Source organism: Protopterus annectens, chromosome 6.part0 (assembly GCF_019279795.1).
Source record: "Protopterus annectens isolate FY-2018-M chromosome 6.part0, PAN1.0, whole genome shotgun sequence".
Taxonomy (NCBI): Eukaryota; Metazoa; Chordata; order Ceratodontiformes; family Protopteridae; genus Protopterus; species Protopterus annectens.
The window spans coordinates 1775310549-1775331918 of NC_056737.1; the positions used below are offsets into that span (position 1 = coordinate 1775310549).

Consider the following 21370-nt stretch of genomic DNA (forward strand, 5'->3'; position numbering starts at 1 on the left):
AGGGTCTAAGATGGAGAATCAAGATGCAAATAAAGAGAAAGAGATGTGGAAAAAAGTTGAAGAATATAGGAAGCAGTTGACAACAAAGGAGGATTTAACTAATGTAGAAAGGCTTACTGCAGCTCTATAGGCATGTGAGATGCTCCCAAAGACAAAATTAAAATGCGGGGAATGTTAAAAGGCAGTGAATTTAAAAGGGGATAGCATGTCATGTTAGGTAGGTGAGGGTTCTACATAAGCCAGTCAGTGTGAGGGGGTATAGCATACCAGGTTAGGTAGGTGATAGTTCTACAGAAGGCAGTCTATGTGACGGGGTATACCATGTCATGTTAGGTTGGTGGAGGCTTTACAGAAGACAATGGATGAGAAAGAGGTATGGCAAGCCAGGTTAGGTAGGTAGGTGAAGGTTCTACAGAAGGCAGTGAATGAGAGGGGTTATGGCATTCCAGGTTAGGTAGGTAAAGATTCTACAGAAGCCAGTCAATGTGAGGGGTTATAGCATGCCAGGTTAGGTAGGTGATACTTCTACAGAAGGCAGTCAATGTGAGGGGAATATACCATGCCAGGTTATGTTGGTGGAGGTTCTAGAGAGGGCAAAGAATGAGAAGGAGGTATGGCAAACCAGGTTAGGTAGGGAGGTGAAGGTTCTACAGAAGGTAGTGAATGTGAAGGGAGTGCAGCCTGCCAGGTTAGGAGGTGAAGATTCTACAGAAGGCATTAAATGTAAAGGGGGTTATGGCTTACCAGGTTAGGTAGGTGAAAGTTCTGCAGGAGGCAGTCAATGTGAGAGGGGTATGTCATGCCAGGTTAGGTAGGTGAAAGTTCTGCAGGAAGCAGTGTGAGAGGGGTATGTCATGCCAGGTTAGGAAGGTTAAAGTACGACAGGAGGCAGTGAATGTGAAGGGGGTATAGCATGCCAGGTTAAGTACGTGAAGGTTCTACAAATGGACATGAGGAAATGGTGGGGAATGGAAACACTGAAAGAATTTGCCTGATTAGAGACTAGGGAGCATCTAAGAGAATATGAAGTAAAGGTCTTTTTGGCAGATAGAAAAAAAAATCTCCCAAGGTGGAGCTTATTTATAAGACCAGAGAAGTAGAAAGTGACTTTGTGTGATGTAATGGCAGCAGGCATTTAGCTTTTGTGAGGGGAAATCCAATAATGTTTGCTATAATAAGAATATCTTAGAAAAATAACAGATTTTGCTAAAATGTTTCTGAGTACAGACTACAGCCTAATCATATTTGTGCTGAAATGTGCTCCAAGAAAAAGACTGCATTGAAAGATCTGCATTGCAATGTTCCTGCTGAGATATGGTCAGCTTGCTTGTATAAGGACTGAGGAGACCATATAGCAGCCACTAACCACACTGGAAATTCTACATTACATACTCTAAATACAGATAGAAAGACAGCAAGGGATGAGTGACAGTTTCAAAGCAAGTGCCTGAGTGGGTAGAGACCTCCTAGGATCTGGAAGCCATTTGCCTCCTATCACAGGTATGGCATGGCCTTTGTCTTGAAAATATTGAGAGTGAGTTTGGTTGAAATCCAGTTGCCAGGGTAAGTCAAATTGTTTTAGAGTTTGGTGCTGATGGTTGAGGTGGCAGGTTTGGACCGAATGAGAATCACGCCATCAGCTTAACAAATGTTCTTGCAGAAGATGTCAAATAGATCAGTGTTTAGGAATATGGAGAACACTAAAGGGCCAAAAATAAAAACTTGGGGAACCTTGAGGACTGCTGTAACTAAGATCTTACAAGTGATTCCATTCAGGCACCTAGAAAACCAAGTGACAGAGAACATGTCCAGGCCATGTCACATAGGCTTATTAACAAGGGGTGGTATTCGACATGGTGTCAAAGCTTTACTTATGTCATTGAAGAGGATAACTGTACCATGCTGCTACAAATTTGTCTGGTGAGGGATAGGATGGCTGTCAAGGCACTGTGACCTTTAGTGAACCCATGTACACAATTCCTATTAGATTCATTGTTGAGGTCTTAACAAGTAATACTTGAAAAGACTATTGCAGCATCAGTCTTTCAAAAGAAAAACTACTAAGAATTATGAAATGTTCAGGGGAGAGAGAAACAACAGCTGAAGACATAAGCAACAATTACTCTGAAGCCATTTTTGTAATAAATGTCTTGTCACAGGTGGTAATAAACAAGTAACCCATGAAACAAAGTATTCCATCCAGCTGAAATTCACCCAAAATGTAAAGCATACGGCGAAGTCAGTTGTTAAAGAGAAAAGACATTGTTGGAATAACAACACGATGGAAGTAATTAGAAAAGAAAGGTTCATAGGTTCATAGGTGTACACTAGGCTAATGGCCCTGGAACCTTTAGAAGCCTAGCCCAAAAAAACTGCCCAGGCACCGTGCTACCTAATATTAGTTCACAGTGCCCCTATCCAGTAGGGCAACTGGAATGATCCCTGGAATGAACTTTCTGTTACCCATCCACTCATCAAGATTTCTCTTGAAGAGGGCCAGCGAGATGTTCTGCTTGACATGAATGGGAAGCTTATTCCAGAGTATGGGCAGTCTTTGGGAGATGAACCTGTCCCTCCAGCATGTTCTGTTAATTGTGGTAATGAGGTTGTGATCTCTGGAGCGGGTGGCAAGGGGGGATTGGGATTTCTTTAGGTGTAGAATTACAGGTAGGGCTGGGTCAGACATGGCTTTGTAAGTCAAGCAGAAATCACCTTTAAGTAGACGATAAGAGACTGAGAACAGCTGAAGTTTCTTGAGTCTGTCCATGCAGAACATGTGTTTAAGGCCTAGGATCCTTTCTGTGAGGTACTTTTGTGACCTCTTCAGCTGTTGTAGGTGTCTGGTAAGGTGCATGCCAAACAGGGTGTTATATTCGATGAGTGGTCTAATGAGGGATGAGTAAAGAGGGATGATGACCTCTTTCTTCCTGGATGCGAAACCTTTGGTTATAAGATGTGCCATGTAGAAGGACTTTCTGACCACAGTGGCAATGTGGTGGTCGAAGGTGAGGTGGCTGTAGATCTGGGTGCCCAGATCTCTTATGGCCCCTTCAGTGTTCAGTAAGCTCCCATCAACGTGGCAATTCATGGGAACTGAGTTTTTTCCAAAGGAGATGATAACGCATTTTTTGGCGTTAAGCTTCAGGCCATGATTCTGACACCAGTCTTTGTTTGCAGAGTGGCCCTTTTGTAGGATGTCTGCATCACTTGGGGAGTTGATAATGACTCCTAGCTTGCATTCATCAGCAAACTTGGTCAGTCAGAGTCCTTCTGTGTTGGTTTGGACTTCTGAGAAGTAGATGCCAAATGTGAGAGGGCCCAGGACCGAGTCCTGTTGGACTCCACTCATGACTGGTCAACAGTCTGACTTGGAATCTGCAACTTTCACTCTGTGGGTCCTCTCTGTGAGCCAATTTGCAACCCACCTAGAGATGTAAGGATTGATGCCTAGTTTGGTGAGTTTATGAACGATACCTGAGTGTGGAATAGTATCAAAGGCCTTGGCCAGGTCGAGGTAGGCTGTATGCACTGCCTTACCCTCATCCACAGTCGTGGTCACTGCCTCGAAGAAGTCAACCAGGTTCAGCAAGCAGGATCTCCCCTTGACAAAGCCAAACTGTGTGGGGTCAAGAGTTTGGAGATTGCCTTTATCTTTGTTAAGCAGGTCCATGATGATATGCTCCATAGCTTTGCATACAAGACTCATCAGACTAAAGGGGCGATAGTTCCCAGGGTCTATAGTTGCTCCCCCTTTATGGAGTGGGATGACTGTAGCAGTGTGCCATTCATTAGGGACATAGCCTGAGGTAAGGTTGTGAATGAACAGGGCACACAGATGTAGTGTCAGTTCATTTTGTAGCTCATGTAGGACACAGACAGGGGTATTATCAGGTCCTATGGACACTGTATTCTTGGCTTTGAACAATGCAGCTTTTACCTGTGCCACAGAAATGGTGGGCACCAGGGTTTCTTCTGGTATTGTGATAGGGCCCTCGGGGGGGAGAGGGGTAAAGTTGGCACTGAATCTGTTGGTTCAGTATAGGAGATGCCATTCTGCAATAACTCAGAGCAAATCTAGGTATTGCCTTTGAGGTTTTTGATACAGCTATAGAAGGCTTTGTGGTTGTTTTTGGTGTCAGCTGCAATTCTTCCTCATAACTGGCTTTAGAGGATTTGATAAGAGAACTCAGCTTTTTGTTGAGACTGATAAGGGAGGTTTTCCAGTCTTGTGACTTCATTTTTTTTCTACAACAGTTTTTTTCCTTCTGTTATAGAGTTTATTGATGACTGGGGACCACCAGATTGGCTTCCTTTTTTAAAGGAGAGTGTCTTAGTTCTGTTTGGTATGGCAAGGTCCGTGTTCATGCTCATACAGTTCATTGGTGTATGATTTGGCAGTCATGCCGCTATTTTCCATCGGCATGGGTGCCAAGAGGTTAGCCACCTCTGTTTTTAGGAGCCCAAAGTCGGCTTTAGAGAAGTTTTTCAGGGTGATCACCTTAGCAGGGGATGCAGGTGAAATGGAGATTTCCATGGTGATCAGTTTGTGGTCCGATTTAGCCAGGGAGGAATTGACTATAGGTGTGGAGTAATGGTCTCCCATGTTGGTGATAACCAGGTCAAGGATGTTGCTTCCTCTAGTGGGGGTCATAATGAGCTGATCCAGGGGATTGGAAATGATAAATTCCAGAAAGCATTGGGCCTGTACATTGGTACTTGAATAGTTTTCCCAGTTGATGGAAGGGTAGTTGAAGTCACCCAGTATGAGAGTATTGGTTGGATCTTGATAGATTCCAGTCTGCTTAGGAAGTTGGATTGAGAGTCTAGGGACATGTTTGGGGTTCTGTAGCAAGTTATGACTTGTATCACTGTCTTACCCAGTGTTAGTTGTACCTGAAGTATCTCAGATGCATTATGCTGGGCTACCAGTCTAGAGGTGTTCATATCCTTTAAGAATATGGAGACACCATCATCTTTGGAACTTCTAGACGTATTCTGGGGCAGAAAGGTATGGAATGAGTTGCAACCTGGGAGCACAGGGGTGCTTTCTGCCTCTTTAAACCAGGTCTCTGTTACAGCACAGATGTTGACATTCTCCATTTTGAGGACAGCTTTGAGTGAGTGCATCTTGAGATTTAGACTTCTAGCATTGAGCAGCATGACCCTCAGATTGCATTTGTTTGTAGCTGTTACAGTGGAATTTTGGTCTTTGGAACACTGCCTAAAAAAGCTACGACAGGGGTGGCAAGAGCCTTAACCAGTACCCTGAATCCCAAGGGTGACAGATGCAGGCCATCTCTGGCAAAACATCGAGGTCTGTCAATCATGTCATCCCAGGCAGACAGATACTGGATCCCCTTAGAATGACACCAGAAACTTAGCCAATTGTTGAAGTCAATCATTTTCTGCTCGTACTGTGGTATAATTCTGGGTGACGGTAGAATACTGCTCAGGGTTTGGGTCATACCTGCCTGGGCCACATAATCCGAGAGTTCCATCACATCTCTTTTCATGTAGTCCAGGGAGGTATGTCTCAGGTCATTCACACCCACATGGACAATAACTGAGTTATATTTGTACTTGTTGTGGAGTGACCTGAGTGCATGTGCTATGTGACGGATCCTGGGACCTGATAGACAACTGACTGTTGCCTTCTCCTTTTTCAACCTAGTGAGTGGGACATCAGTGTGCCACACAATTGAGTCTCCTATGATTAGTACACTGGGCAAAGTGTTTTGCCTTAATGGCTTGGATTGAGGGGCACACTGTGCTGGTGAGCTATGTGTTCTGGGGTTGGTGTTGTGTTGTGGTGGTCGAGTGCATTTCTGTCTCGAGGATCTCTTGTTTGGGTAAATGTTTGAGAGCCAATGTGAAGGTGGGTTTATGGTTTGTGTTTCTATTTGTGAGTTGTGATGGTTGGTGTTTTGGAGGGCTGTGTGTTCTATGTAGTGAGTTGCAGGTGTTGACCTTCTCCTCTTGACCAGCTAGTCCAGTCTTGGCTGAAGCTTGCACTGCTTCCAATTTGGTGATATAAATGCATCTCTCACAGGTATGAGTGTTGGGAGGTAAAAGGATGGGGTTGTCTGTGTACATTAGACAGTTGCCACAGTGTCTCAGAATGCCCAAGTGCACCAGATTAGCAGGAGAAACCCTACAATCTTACCGGGAGAGTTGGTCATAACTAATAAGTACTGGTGCTGTTACTGCGTAGGAACAGCTAATGCTGATAGCACCTAAGTGTGGTACAATAGATGCTACACAAGCCTGTTGAAATGCTAGGCAATTACGCTAATTGAAGTGCAAGAAGTAAAAGAACAAGCATGTTCTAAGGTGAAAATTGAAGAGCAGATTTTCTGTCACCTGTAATAGTTTACCTCAGCTGAGTGCCGCTGCGCAGTGCACAAACCAATGCAAACATGGGCTTTTAAACCAGAAAGTTGAAAGGGATGAAAAAAAATGCCCAAACGGCCAATAAACTACAATTTCTGGACCAGAAACCACTCCTCTTGTGGTAGATAGGCTACCTAGTGCTTACCACTCCCACTGATAAGCTAAAAGGCTTCCTTCCAACACAGAAAGGTCTGGAGGCTCAGAAACTTACAAAACAGTCCTGGATACAGCAAATCTGTATCTGGACTAGACTAGTTACAGGAAAGGCAGGAAATAAGCTTAGAACTTTTTTTTTTTTGCAGAAAAGCAGTTAGAACAGTAGCAAAAACACTTTAAATGCAGTACAAGCTAGCACACTTGAGTGTGTAGCAATACTAAGGCAAATACAGTTTAAATAAATGCAGATAAATTAAAAAACGACAAAAAACAAGTGCAGAGAGCAGTAAATTATGCAAAAATCAAAATGGAGGCACTTAGAGTATCTCATTTCTCCTAAAGAATAAAGTTATATTGTTTAAAAGTGAAAAAGGTATGAATGAATAACTCCCATTATTGATATCTGACTGTGTTTTACTATTATCATGGAGAGTTTGGTGAATTCATCCAACTAAGGACACTCACAGAGTATATGATTTATTGGTAATGTAAGCACTGAAAATTACTCAGTACATAATGGAAGCAAAACTATTGTGTAACTAATGTTTGAGAAAAAAATCCATAGCAAATGTACAGAGTTTAGCGACGAGGCAGAGCTAATTCTAAAAAACTCTGTTGGTTAAGACCATGGTATGACCCTTAAAGAAGAAGCAGCAGGCCATTCTATTTGTCTGAATTTTATTTTATTTTATTTAAAGATTTAATAACTGGGTGAGTGGGCTGGTTCAGCACCATGCTGTTACTTTTGCAAAGTGCTGTTGTGTCACCTTTGTAACATAAGCAGGAGTGCCATATGAGAAAATATAGTTTATCTGCCATGTAAAAAGTTACCTTGTGTTGGAAGTTGTGGAGAATTATATCTGTATGTGATTTAAAATGTGACACTTTTCTTTTAGGTCGTGGTGTTGGTAATGTACAGAATCCAGAAGGAAATGAACATGACAGACTGATACACCCAAATGATATAAACGCACAACAAGCGCATCTGACAGAAAGGATTCAAATTCCAGAAGTAGCAACAGTAAGGTTTTCTTTTTCCAAATGGTTCTGCCTTCTAGGTGACTATTAAGTGTTAAAATGATGCAATAATGCATACGTTTATTAACTGTTACACACTGTATTCAGCCTGTATCAGCTTAGCATAATGGTTAAGGTGTTTACCTTGCAGACACTAGGTACAGGGACTGATTCTCACATTGAGTTAAATTGTCTGTGCTTAAAATGGCCCAAAAGGACAGTTAGCCTAGGCCTGGCACTTACGCATGAACCTATAGCATGCATACAGCAAATGTAATTCATATTAGGAATGCAACAAGTAATATAGTCTTTAAAAATCACTGAGTCATACCGGTTCATAGTTCATCTAAAGAAGCAGGTTTGGCAATTGTTAGGTATGTGCATGCTTCATACTTCATACTTCACTGGTATAATCACAATTTGGTCTGCTGCTCTTTGCACTTCAAAGAACTTCATATGTTCATTGTCAGCCTCACATTTTACAAAAGATTTTCTAACATAAAGTTTCTTCCCTGAAGCTTTGTATGCATTATAAGTCAATTATAAATAACCTGGTTTCATTTTCTTGCCATCAAATGCAGCATTGCATTTTATTCTACTGTGTGCTATTTATACATCAGGTGTAACAAATCTTAATCAAACTGTGACTAGCTTAAGCTGATCTTAAATATTTTGTGGAGCATTACAAATATTTATGCATAGTCATCCAATTATTATTTTCTAAACAATGTCTTGCAAGAAGATAATCTGCATAATGTGATTTATTTCCGATTAAGAATTGATGCCAAAAGATTAAATTTGCATCTCTAAGGTCAAGCATTTTGTTTATATTAAAACTTCCCAAACAACCTGCAGTGTTTGATATAGGGAACAATAAAAACAATAGATCTTTAAGTATATAATTATGATTCATCAATCTTTTAAAATGTATAAGGATGTAATCAGTGAAGGGAGAGGAATAGTATTTTTTTCTTTTCATTTAAACATAAGTATTTTAAGACCCAGTAAAATTTATTATTTCCAAATTTAGAGAAAGATTCTACAACACAACTGTTATTATATATTAATCTTTCCTGAATTGATTTCCAAGTGGATTGGTAAGAGGAATTTAACCATAGAGATATTAAATTGAGAATTATGGATTTGTAAATAAAATCCTGTAATCTTGTAAACATATGTTAGTGATAAAATCAAACTCTCCACAGATTTTCAATCAAAACATATTTCAAAGATAATTGAGTTTTTTTCAGAATCAATAGTAACTCAAATAAGAATAAATAATATATATTGATAACTTATGAAATAATAAGAGGACAGTTTGGTTCCACAGATTCATTATTTTGGAATTACTCAACTAAGATTAATGAGAAGGCCTTTTTTGATGAAGATAAATGCTTAATTCTTAAATCTATGGGGAAATCTACTTCTCTTTATTGAAAAATATATACATGGAGATTTCTTCACAGAGCTTTTTTTTAACTCCACATAAAGCATCATTAATATGTAACAATGGGAAAATCAATTGTTGGAGGTGTAATAAAGTCTCTAATTTAGCTTGGTTTCATATGATATTGGACTATAAAATAGTAACTCCTTTTTTGGGTTGAATTTAGAAATTTTGTCAAAGATTTGCGGACAGATAATGGTATAATTTCTAACTCCTTGAGCCTAGTTAATGGTCCAGTTCTGGATTGTGTTTCTAGGGTGAAGGTTCCTCTCCTTTGGTCCATTTTAGCTATAGCAAGAAAAATAGTCACAAAGAATTGGAAATATAAAACTATTCTTTCTTTCACTGAATTCAGTAATTTAGCAAAACAAGCCTGTAAAAAAGGATTGACAACTTCCAAAATGAAAACTTCAAATATTACTCAGTGTGACGCCCATGCACTGGCCGAGTAAACAAGTAGCCTCAATCCTCACCACTAACACCAGTGAGGGCATCCACATTGGAAAGGATAACAAGTCAACACACAGTAAAGTACAATTTACCTTAACAGCACACAGAGATCACATTCGCTCTGTGGCTGGTTTCTCCCTTTCTCTCCAGATCTCTAATAAGACTCCCTACTGGCACAGCTATAGGGTACAGATCTCAGCCTAGCAGTCAAGCAAAAACTTCCAGCCACCTCTCTGTCCAACCAGTGCTTCTTGTCCCTGCCCAAGTAACTGACAAACACAGAAAAACACACGCACACTTTAACATATGAGTTATGTACAAAAACACAGACATTCCTGGGGAAGGCTGGAACAGGTTCTCCAGCTCTGCCCCTTCCTGCCAGTCTATAAGGTAGCACCAGCTGCCACCAACGACTAATATCAGCTACAAATAAGGCCCTTACCAAAGGGTGTTCAATTTTACTGTGCAATATTATTATCCAGTAGGTAAGTGTGACCAGAACTTTTAAGGCTTATTGAAGTGGCTTTGTACAGTATTACTATATACTTGCAATGTACTCTAGAGCTTAAATTATCTCTACACAAAACAGCCACAGCTGAAAGGTTTAAAATATTTAATAATAAATAATAATAACACAAGACAAATCTCCTCAATTCAACACAGTGCTAGTCAAAGAGTTCAGAGATCACAGGAAAATGATACTGCAGAATAGTCTGACATAAATATAGAAAACAGCTAGACTAAACTTACTATTTTCTATCTATTTCTAAGAGAGACACTAAAGTCTAAAATCCTACTTACACACAGAGCAAAGGCAGAGTACTTGTGAGTGGATGTTCTTCGGACAAAATCCAAAATGCTCTAATTCTCTCAGAGATCTCTTAAATTGGTATTACGTCACTATTGACACATTTTAGATTACATCATTTTTCTCTGGTTCCCATGCTAACAGAAACTCAGAATTTTAACATTACTTTGATCTTGCACATGGCCAGGAAACCACAGCAATAAAAGACATTATACATGTAAAATCTGGTGATTAACTCTGGTCTCAAAAGAATAAAAGGAATTCCTAAGTCCAGGCATTCTGTCTCTGAGCTTTGAGATCAAACAGTCATAAAATGCTTTATTTTATCAGCTGTCTTCCAGCAGAGTGCACTGTGGTTACATTTTTGAAGTTCAACATTTAACACAGTTTTCTTTACATTTGTCAGACAGCCTGTGGAGTTTATTAATATTTATAATAACATAGAATTATCTACATAATTCTATCAAGCTTGTTGGTCAAGTGTCCCTTAAGAAATGTTGCTTGAGAGGGTTAGTTCTATCTGAATATACCTTACCCCATTCCCTGTCTTGAGAGCCCATCTGCATTGGCATTGCTAACCCCACTGGAGTGCTGCACTGACATATCATATGCTTGCAACCCTAGGCTCCATCTTAGCAACTTGGCGTTTTGCTGGCTGGCCTGGTGTAGCCATATTAGGGGAATGTGATCTGTAACTACAGTGAATTTTTTATTCCATACAGATAAACCTGAAGTTTCTGTAGTGCCCACACTATGGCTAGACATTCCTTTTCTACAGCTGCATAGCATTCTTCCCTGGGTTTGTGCCTTTGACTGACCTAAACCACTGGGTGCTCTTCTCCCTCTGAAGAAATCTGGCTAAGTACAACCCCCACCCCATGGTTCAAAGCATCCACCTGCACAACAAATTATTTACTGTAATCTGGGCTGGCTAGCAAAGGGGGTCCCCCAAGCTACTTTAAGCTTTTTGAATGCTTGCTCACATGCTGTGGTCCACACTATCTTAACTGACATGTTTTTCCTTGTCAGGTCTGTGAGGGGAGCAGCTATGGTACTATAGCTGGGGATGAATTTTTTGTAGTATGCTGCTCTCCCTAAGAATGCCATCACCTGCTTTTTGGTAGCAGGTGCAAACCATGCCTGAATGGCTTCCACCTTGGCAGGTTCTGGCCTGATCTTACCACTCTCCACTCTACGTCCCAGGTAGGAGACCTCTGCCATACCCACCTGACATTTGCTGGGCTTAATGGTCAACCCTGCCTTCTGTAGTCTGCCCAGCACCTCCCCTGACATGGTGAAGGTGCTTTTGCCAGGCATGGCTGTAGATGGCAATATTATCTAGGTAAGCAAGGGCAAAACCTCCTGCTCCTGCTAGAATATGATCTACCAGCCTCTGGAAAGTTGCTGGGGCATTTTTAATCCCAAAGGGCATTTTTGTGAACTCATACAAGCCAAATGAAGTCACAAAGGTTGACCTCTCTCTAGCATTAGGGGTCAAGGGTACTTGCCAGTAACCCTTGGTAAGATCAATGGTGGTAAGATACCTAGCCCCACCCAGCTGCTCTAGGGCCTCATTTGTCCTAGGCATGGGGTAAGCATCTGACTCTGTCTGTGTGACTATTTAATTTCCTGTAGTACACAAAGAACCTGGTGCTGCCACCTTTCTTTGGCTCCAGCACCACTGGGGAGGCCCATGGACCTTTGGACTCTTGAATTACCCTTAGTTCCAACATCTCCTGTGTCCCCTCCCTCAGAGTCTGTTTGACTCTCTGGAACCCTATAAGGGGCCTGCCTGATAGTCCTTTGGGGTCCTGTATCCACCTAGTGCTGCATCAGGAGGGTGCACCCTGGTTTCCCAGTTAACATGTCCCCACACTGCTTGTATTTCCCAAACCTGGGTAGGAGATAGCTGTTGGGAAATTGCTACCCCTTCCACTGAGGTGTCAGTCCGAGCCTCACTGAGGAGGTCAGTCACCAGTTCTCCCTCAGACTCATCCTGCAATTCACTTCAAATACTCAGCACAAGAGCCTCCCTATCATGGTAAGGTTTCTTCATGTTAACATGGTACAATTTGTGTCCCTACCTCCTGCCTAGCAGCTCCACCATGTAGTTAACATCACTTACCCTTCTTACCACCTTGTAGGGTCTCTCTTAAGCTGCTTGCAGCTTGTTTTGTATGACAGGAATGAGAACCATTACCTGCTGCCATACAGCATACTCTCTAGCTCGCACATTCCTGGCATGCCAGACCTTTTTCTGTTGTTGGGCTTTTGCCAGGTTCTCCTGGCCAAGCTCATGAGTTCCCTGAGCCTTGTACTGAGGTTTAGGACATAAGCCACAACAGACTCCTTGTGAGATTCACACTCACCCCCCCACTCATTGTGAATTAAATCTAGAGTTCCCTTCACCCTATGCCCATACAGCAACGTAAAGGGTGAAAAACCTGTGGTTTCCTGGGGAACCTCTCTGTAAGCAAGCAGCAGGTGGGGCAAATATTTGTCCCACTCCCTCCTAAACTGGTCTGCAAATGCCCGTAGCATGGACTTGAGTGTAGAGTTTAACCTCTCAACAAGACCATTTGTCTGGGGATGGTAATGGGTGGTCTTCAGTGCTTCACACCACAGTACTCCACAGACAAGCCAGCAGGTCTGACATGAAATTGGCACCTCTGTCAATCAGTACTTCTTTTGGGAAACCTACCCTGCTGAAAATCACTAACAAAGCATTTGCCAACTTTTCTGCCTCAACAGAGGACCAAGCCACTGCCTCAGGGTATCTTGTAGCATAATCTACTACCACTAGGATATACTTTTTCCCTGTGGAACTTGGGGTACTCAGAGGCCCCACAATATCCATAGCTACAATCTGAAATGGCTCCTCAATCACAGGCAAAGACATCAAAGGAGCTTTCACCTTGTCTCTTGCCTTGCCGGCCTTTTGGCTCTGCTCACAGGTCCTGCAGTACCCTGTTACATATCTGAAAATTCCAGGTCAATAGAAGTTCTACATAATGCATCTCTTTGTATGTTTTATGCTCATATGACCTGCAAAGGGAATATCATGGGCTATGGCCAGAAGCACCAGATGGTGGGCTGTAGGCACTACCAACTTCTGTATCTTATCACCTTATAGCCCTGCCGCAGGGGTCCATTCTCTATACAGTAACCCTTTGTCCCAGTATACAGATTCCCCCTTCCCTTGATAATCAGATGCCTCACTAGCAACCTGCCTCAGGCCTTGTAATGTAGGGTCTAAGAGCTGAGCCTGTCTCAACTCTCTCTTTGTATCCCCTCCCAGCTCCCCTTCCACAAGAAGACTGGGATCCTCCGACAGCAGTGCCTCACTGTCAGCCTGGGTACTTCTACTCACCTCTACCTTTGCAGTCACTCTGTCCAAGGGAACATCAGTACCCACAAGCAGCTGTGGCTCACCTTCAGTCTCACTGCTACAGAGTAACTCCCTCCCTGAAGTAACCACCTTACCCATCCTGTGGTCTGTGTGGGTCTCCCCAGGCTACCAGACCCACATGCTTGTCTTGAAGCCTGGCTGTGTGTAACTGCATTAACTCATAGTACTGCCTCATCAAAATCCTTCCTATCAGGACATCTTCATGAAGGTAGTTCAGTACCACTGTTGTCTTAAGACAACCTACTATTGGCATTTTGTCCTTCCCATTTACTGGTCCCCACTTTGCCTCCGTGGATGTCTATATGCCACATGGCCCCACTGGTTACATACAAAACATATAACCCTAGGTCATGGACGTGTACCTGGACTAGTGGCTTCCCTTGCTGCTGTCATATTCAGTTAGGACAGTCTTGCCTGCCCACCATGGGTTCCTTTAGACCCATAAGCAGTGCAGGGTGTCCCTTTCCTGTGCAGGGATGCCACGCTTGCTAGGTATAGGTCTCCCTTCTTCCCCAACTCATCTGAAGTAGCACATTGTCTATTAGCTAACCAGATCTTCATGTCCTCAGGCAAAGTGCTAAAGGCTTGTTCCCTCACCTAAAGGTCTGGCAAGCCCTTCAAAAGTGGTGACCTAACATCCACTCACCCACCTATGAAGATAAGTGCTCAGTTCAGCAACATATTCACACACATTTTCATCTGCCTTGTGTCTATGCTCATGAACCTTTTTCTATAAGTTTCAAATGTTAGCTTAAAAAATTCTAACAGACAATTCTTAACAGCATTATAATAAAAAGATTCACAAGCAGAAAGTTTAGACAACCCAGTTATAGCTTTACCATGGAGTAATGGGGTCAAGAACCATACCCAGAGCCTTTGGTCAACATCATACTGTTTACATACCCTTTCAAACATATGAATAAAACTATCAAAATTATCCCCCTCTGTAAACTGTAGAAGAAATTTACTTACATTTTGTGCTTCAGGGGTCCAGTTACTCCCTTCCCCATTACCTTCATGGCTCTGGCAAAGAGTCAGCATCTCCTTCTCATGCTGCTTCTGCCTCTCCTTCTCCTCAGCTTTCAAGTGTAGTATTTTCTCATTCTCCTCAGCCTGTATATGTCTGAGTCTCTCTGCTGCTTCTGTTTCCAAACATCTGGCCTCCAACTCGAGTCTCTTTAGCTCCAGATGGATTTTTAAGTCCTCTGCAGAAAGGTTGAGCTCTCTATTCTCTGAGAGATGTACCTCTCTATGGCCAGTCTGATCATACTCCTGATTGTTGTTTTCTGATGCAGCTGTGACCAAAGCTGCAATCATGTCTGCCTTATTCAGGTTTCCATGCACCAGTCCCTTAGCCTGGCACATCTCAGCCAGCTGGCTCCTTGTCAGCATGCCATACTCCTCTACTGACATGCTTGCCTGCTCTCCCTTACTAACTAAGCTAACAAAAGAAATAAAACAATTGTGAACTGAACTCGGAATATTCACAGCATGGCTGGTTTACAATACAAAAACACCCTCAGTGATCACTGTACACAAGCTACAGGAATTCACTATCCTCACCACTACAAGCTAATTATCAACCAATTAATATGTGGTGTGGATATCCCACCACTGCCAACCAATTAATATGTGATCCCCGTGCAGTGGCCCAGTAACCAAAGAGCCTCAGTCCTCACCACTAACACCAGTGAGAGGCATCTACATTGGGAAGGATAACACATACATACACAGTAAAGTACAATTTCCCTTAATAGCACACAGAGATCACAGTCAGTCTGGGGCTGGTTCCTCTCTTTCTCTGTAGATCCCCAATAAGACTCCCCACTGTCACAGCTATAGGGTACAGATCTCAGCCTAGTGGACAAGCTAAAATCTCCAGCCCCCTCTCTGTACAACCAGTACTTTGTGTCCCTGCTCAATAGCTCTCACACACACACACACACACACACACACACACACACACACTCTTTAAGATATGAGTTATATGCAAACACACAGACACTCCTGGGGAATGCTGGCACAGATTCTCCAGCTATGCCTCTTTCTGCCAGTCTATTAGGTAGTACCAGCTGCCACCAATATCAGCTACTAATAAGGCCCTTACCAAAGGGTGTCCAATTTTACTGCGCAATATTATTATCCAGTTAGTAAGTGTGACCAGAACTTTTAAGGCTTATTGGAGTGGCTTTGTAGAGTATCACTATATTCATGCCATGTACTCTAGAGCTTAAAACATCTCTACACAAAACAGCCACAGTTGAAAGGTTTAAAAATATTCAATAATAAATAATAAAAACACAAAACAAATCTCCTCAATTCAACACAGTGCTAGTCAAGAGTTCAGAGATCACAGGAAAATGTTTAAAATAATATTGTAGAATAGTCTGACATATCTATTTCTAAGAGGCACACTAAAGTCTAAGATCCTACTTACTTACAGAGAAAAGGCAAAGTACTGGTGAGTGGATGATCTTCAGACAAAATCCAAAATACTCTAATTCTCTCTGAGATCTCTTAAATTGGTAATACATTACTGCTGACTCATTTTAGATTACATCATTCTTCTCTGGTTCCCAGGCTAACAGAAACTCAGAGTTTTAACATTACTTTGATCTTGTACCTGGCCAGGAAACCACAGCAATAAAAGACATTATACATGTAAAATCTAACAATTAACTCTGGTCTCAAAACAATAGAAGAATTCCATAGTCCAGACATTCTGTCTCTGAGCTTTGAAATCAAACAGTCATAAAATTCTTTAGTTTATCAGCTTTTATCCAACAGAATGCACTGTGGTTACATTTTTGAAATTAAACATTTAACACAGTTTTCTTTACATTTGTGAGGCAGCCTGTGGATTTTATTAAACTTTACAATGGCATAGAATTATCAGGCCATTTGGAATCACTATGTAACCATATCTTCCACACAGGCTTTGTGCCTCATGAATGGACAGAAGCAACCATCATCTCTCTGCACAAAGACCAGACATCTACAGACCTTGGAAATCACAGACCCATCAATCTCACTAGTTTCATATGCAAAGCCATGGAAAGACTCATCATGGAAGTGATATAGGAAACATCCAGACACTGGACCCAACTCAGTCTGGCTTTAAGAAGGTCACCAAAGCAATGGATTAAGAAAGAAACCGCTACCACTGCTTATCTTGACTTGGCCAAGGCATTTGACACACTAGCCCACTTGGGCATTGTTGACAAAATCAAGAGGTTAGGTATAAACCTTTAAGTCAGCCAGGGGATAACCAGCTCGCTCACAGAAAGGGCCCAGAAAGTTAGAATTGGAAAGTCCATATCTAGAAAGAGGCCAGTCACCAGCAGAGTCCCTCAGAGATCAGTTTTGGAACCACTCCTTTTGGCACCTACCTCTCTGAAGTAAAGGCCAACATTAAAGGTCTCTAGCTGACCGAATTTGCAGACAATTTCAAATTAGGAGCAGTCATACACTTCTCCCACTGACACAAATGTTCTCCAGGAAGGGCTGACACAGACAAATAACTTGTGTCAGAGCCATGGACTAAAACTAAATTCCAAGAAATGCTTAATAGTATCCTTTGGGAAATTATCCATCCCAGGTAACTATTGTATTGGCAATACACCACTAAAAGTCAACCCATTAATCCAGAGCTTGAAGACACACATAGACAGTAATCTAGCCTTTGACCATAACATATCTGCAGTAGTAAGAAAATCATTCTATGTTGTGCAACTTATAAACAATGGTATGGTATCTAGGTCGAAGGAGGTCATTGTTCCACAATTCAGCATTCATCAGACCTATCAGTGACTATAGTGCCTTTGGTATGTCCTTAACCAGGCGCATCCAGCAATTGGAATGTCTATTCAGGTTTCTCACTAAAATAATACAGGGCATAAGTAACATGTCCTATGCAGACCACATCAAAGCCGTATCCCTGTATTCTGTATCCTACAGGCTGTTGATGGTAGATCTATGCCTGGCATACAAGTCATTGTCAGACCCCACCCTGATGGATACCTGCATATCCACAAAACAAACAGCACCAGAATTACCTATTCTAAAGACTTAAACCTGTGGTACATAAATAGGACCTGCTGGAGAGACAGGAATGTATCTCATAGACTACATTCTTCTCTGGAACAGGCTCCCTATCCATGTGAAGCAGAGCTCCTCTCTAACCCAGTTCAAGTGTAACTTGGATAATTAGATGGGGAACAGGAAATTCATTCCTAGTTTGGCACCTGTGTCTCTGATGGATACAGGCAACCTGTAAATGGTTCATATTTCATCTCCCAGGCCCCACTTGTAAATGTCATCTCCCAAGCTCCTGCTTACATTTATCAAGGATACCAGAACTTGTCAGAGATTTGGGATCCATAGGTAGGCTTATAAAGGCCCTAGTGGTTGTTAGCTTAGTACAAACCTATGAACCTATGAAAACTTTCAGATTTCTCTGGACTCTTAAATGCTGACTTCTACTATTCTGTTGACTAGCCTTAATAAATGCAATAGTTCCCAGCTGCCTCTGATTACCTGCAATTCCAGATAATTCTTTTAAAAGGACCAATTCCTAACCTCAGCTTTTAAGTGTTTCCTGTCACTTACCTCTGTTCTCATCTTTAGATTTTCACATAGCCCAGTGTTTAGCCTTCCTAAAAGTTCTGTTTTTGCTTTTAGTACAATTTGCTAGGCAATTCCTGGAGAAGCAACCACATTATTTTACATAAGACATTTGGAGTCAAAATCCACTGTACTTGCAATTACACATGGGTGGTTTACATAGAACGGTGTTTAACTTATAGCACTTTCTGTGTTGCTATGACAACAAGAAAGTTGTTTTATAGAGTTTATGATCATAATAATGCTATTAAGCAGAAAGATAAAACTGATGCCCTTATTAGCATAGTACACCCTGTGATTGCTTCCAAGACTTTGTCTTTTTATTATTCATAATTCAGACTTGGATTTGTGGGATAATGATTATAATAATCAGCCTTGACAGAACTTAAGTGGCAAATGATGTTGAGGGCAGGTCAGCACCCTGGACTTCAATATCTTAACATTAAATGCTCACTACATGCAAGGACTGTTAAATGAATTGCCCACCTTGACATGTACTACAGTTTTTTTTACTTGCAAATGTAGTTTAGTTATAGTTAGCTACACATTTATATGGTTAAACTGCCTTTTTTGTTTTGTTCTGCATTTAGGAATCATTAAAAATTTCTCTATGGAACACATATTACTTCACTTGTTTAGGTTTTAAGATGTTACATTTCCTTGTAGTGACATTTTTTTTAAAGAATTTTATTAAATAATTATTAAAATGAACAAATATTTCCATGAAATTATAACATTTTTTTCTTTAAAGTTAAAAAACAAGAAATTAAAAAAAAAAACTTTCTAATATATAAACCAATGTAACTAAACTATGTACAAAGACGTTCATCATGCAAAAAAAATGTTCTTAATGTAGCTGTAGGAATACTAAAAATCATCTGTTTACATAAATAAATAAACTATTTTCTAGGAGTTCATAGATGATATTCCATGAATTATATAATGTAGTATTCCTAGATTATCTAGATTTAATAGTTAACATTTCCAAATTACACGTTTCAAGGAGTATATTTTTAAATTCCAAAACTGTAGGTGCTGTACTAGATTGCCAATTCTTAGTGATTGTTTTTCTAGCTATAGATAGTATAGACCAAACCAAAGGGTACTTATTCTCTTTTACACAATCAGGAACAGGAGTATTAAATAAAACAAGTGATTTAGATATAAAGAAATTATCAGTAAAAATTGTTTGCAACAAATTATTGATATCATCCCAACATTTTCTTAAATATATGCAATTATAAAACATATGAGACCAGTCAGCATTCAATTCAATATTACATCTCCAACATGTTATATTCTTTTTAGAAAATATACTTATATTATGAGGAGTGATAAATGATCTATTAAAAAATCTCCATGTGAATAATTTCCATTTTAAAGAAGAAGTAGTCATACTTGCTGATTGTAAAATATTAAATTTGTCTTTCTCAGAAGGGGATTATTATTAATTAAAGAAAAATATTTCCAATAATTATCTAAATGTGTATCTAAATCACATTTAATTGCCCTATAAATATTTGATAACTTGTTATTAGCAGGAGATTTATGCAAAACTGATAAAATCATATATTGTATTAGCTTGGGAATTTTTTTCCTATTATAGGAGACATAGAATCCAATTTATTTAATGCATATTGTCTAGCTTCTTGAAGCTCTAACCATAAACAAGAACCAGGTTTATACTCTTCCAAGAGTAAACTATTGGATTTTATAACATTATTTATCATCATTTGGTGCCAAAATGTTAAATGCTTTTGCTGCAATATAGACATTTTTGTATAATCTGAAGAGAAAATAGATCTGTGTGTGTAGGCTATAGGGAAGAGTAAAAAAAGCCAATCCTTATATATATTATATTTAAATATAACATTTTTAAATGATTTTAAAAGAAAAACTATATACTTAGAGTTAAAACTCAGAGAAGAAAATTCAGAAATATAATATTTTAACCTCCAAATAAATGGATTATTAATTATATTAGCTTATAGGAACTGTTTATATCTTTGGTATTTTGTGACAATACCTCTATAAACCCTTTCCACTTAGCAGTATACTCCACATCAATTAGATGAGAGATTGTATTGAATACTGATGAAATTTAATAAATTTCTAAATTTGGTAAGGCTATACCCCCATTATTCCAATTATACATATGGTATGTTAATGCAATCATTGGCTTATTTGGGAACCACAAAAATTTCTGAATTATTGTATTAAATGTTTTAATTATTTGGTAAGAAGGAAGTATAGATAAAGATTGAATTATATATAAGATTTTGGGGTGAAGGATGATCTTTATTATTAAAAGTTTATCATCCATAGAAAAGGGTAATTTGTTCCATTTATTTATTACATATTCTATCTGTAATAGACTTTTATTATAATTTATTTGAATGGTATCTTTAATATTGTTAGTAATAATTATACCTAAATATGCTATTTGTTGAGACCGAGCTATATATTCATCAGGTATATTGTATTTTTTTGAACCTGTTAAAATAATTTGTGTTTTATTATTATTAAAAGTAAGGCCGGAATTTTTTTGAAAATATTCCATGTTTTTAAAAAGTTTTTGCATAGATTCCCTTCTACTCCCAAGAGTAATCAATATGTCATCTGCAAACATTTGTATTGTAGATGATATTGTGGGGTTTAATTTGTATCCTTCAATATCTGTATCATGTCTTATTAAATTTGCCCATGGTTCCATAACTAATGAAAATAAAAGAGGGGATAAAGGACACCCTTGCTTAGTACCTTTTACTACTGGTATATTTTGAGATATACTAGTGCCAATTTTAACATACGCTTGGCTACCTTCATATAACAGAGTGATAAGATTGATAAAATTATTGGAGAAATTTAATTCCTTTAATAGAGTGAACAAATATTCCCATGTAACTGAGTCAAAAGCACAATTTATATATAATCTAACTAGGGTTAAATTTGTTTTAAGATTTTTCACTAAATCAATTAAAGTTAATATTCTTTTAATGTTATCATATGAAGTTCTCTTCATTATAAACCCCGTTTGATCACTATCAACTAATTTGGGTAAAAGTGTTTT

The 21370-nt window shown here is 39.8% G+C and overlaps 1 protein-coding gene across 1 annotated transcript in view; it reads left to right on the plus strand.

The window, feature by feature from the left end:
• LOC122804931 (natural resistance-associated macrophage protein 1-like) overlaps nt 1-21370 on the plus strand; it is a 757143-nt gene that overhangs the window by 102313 nt on the left and 633460 nt on the right. The window contains exon 2 of the mRNA XM_044075149.1: nt 7443-7567. Coding sequence (XP_043931084.1) covers nt 7443-7567 — 125 coding nt within the window. The remainder of the gene's footprint in view (nt 1-7442; nt 7568-21370) is intronic.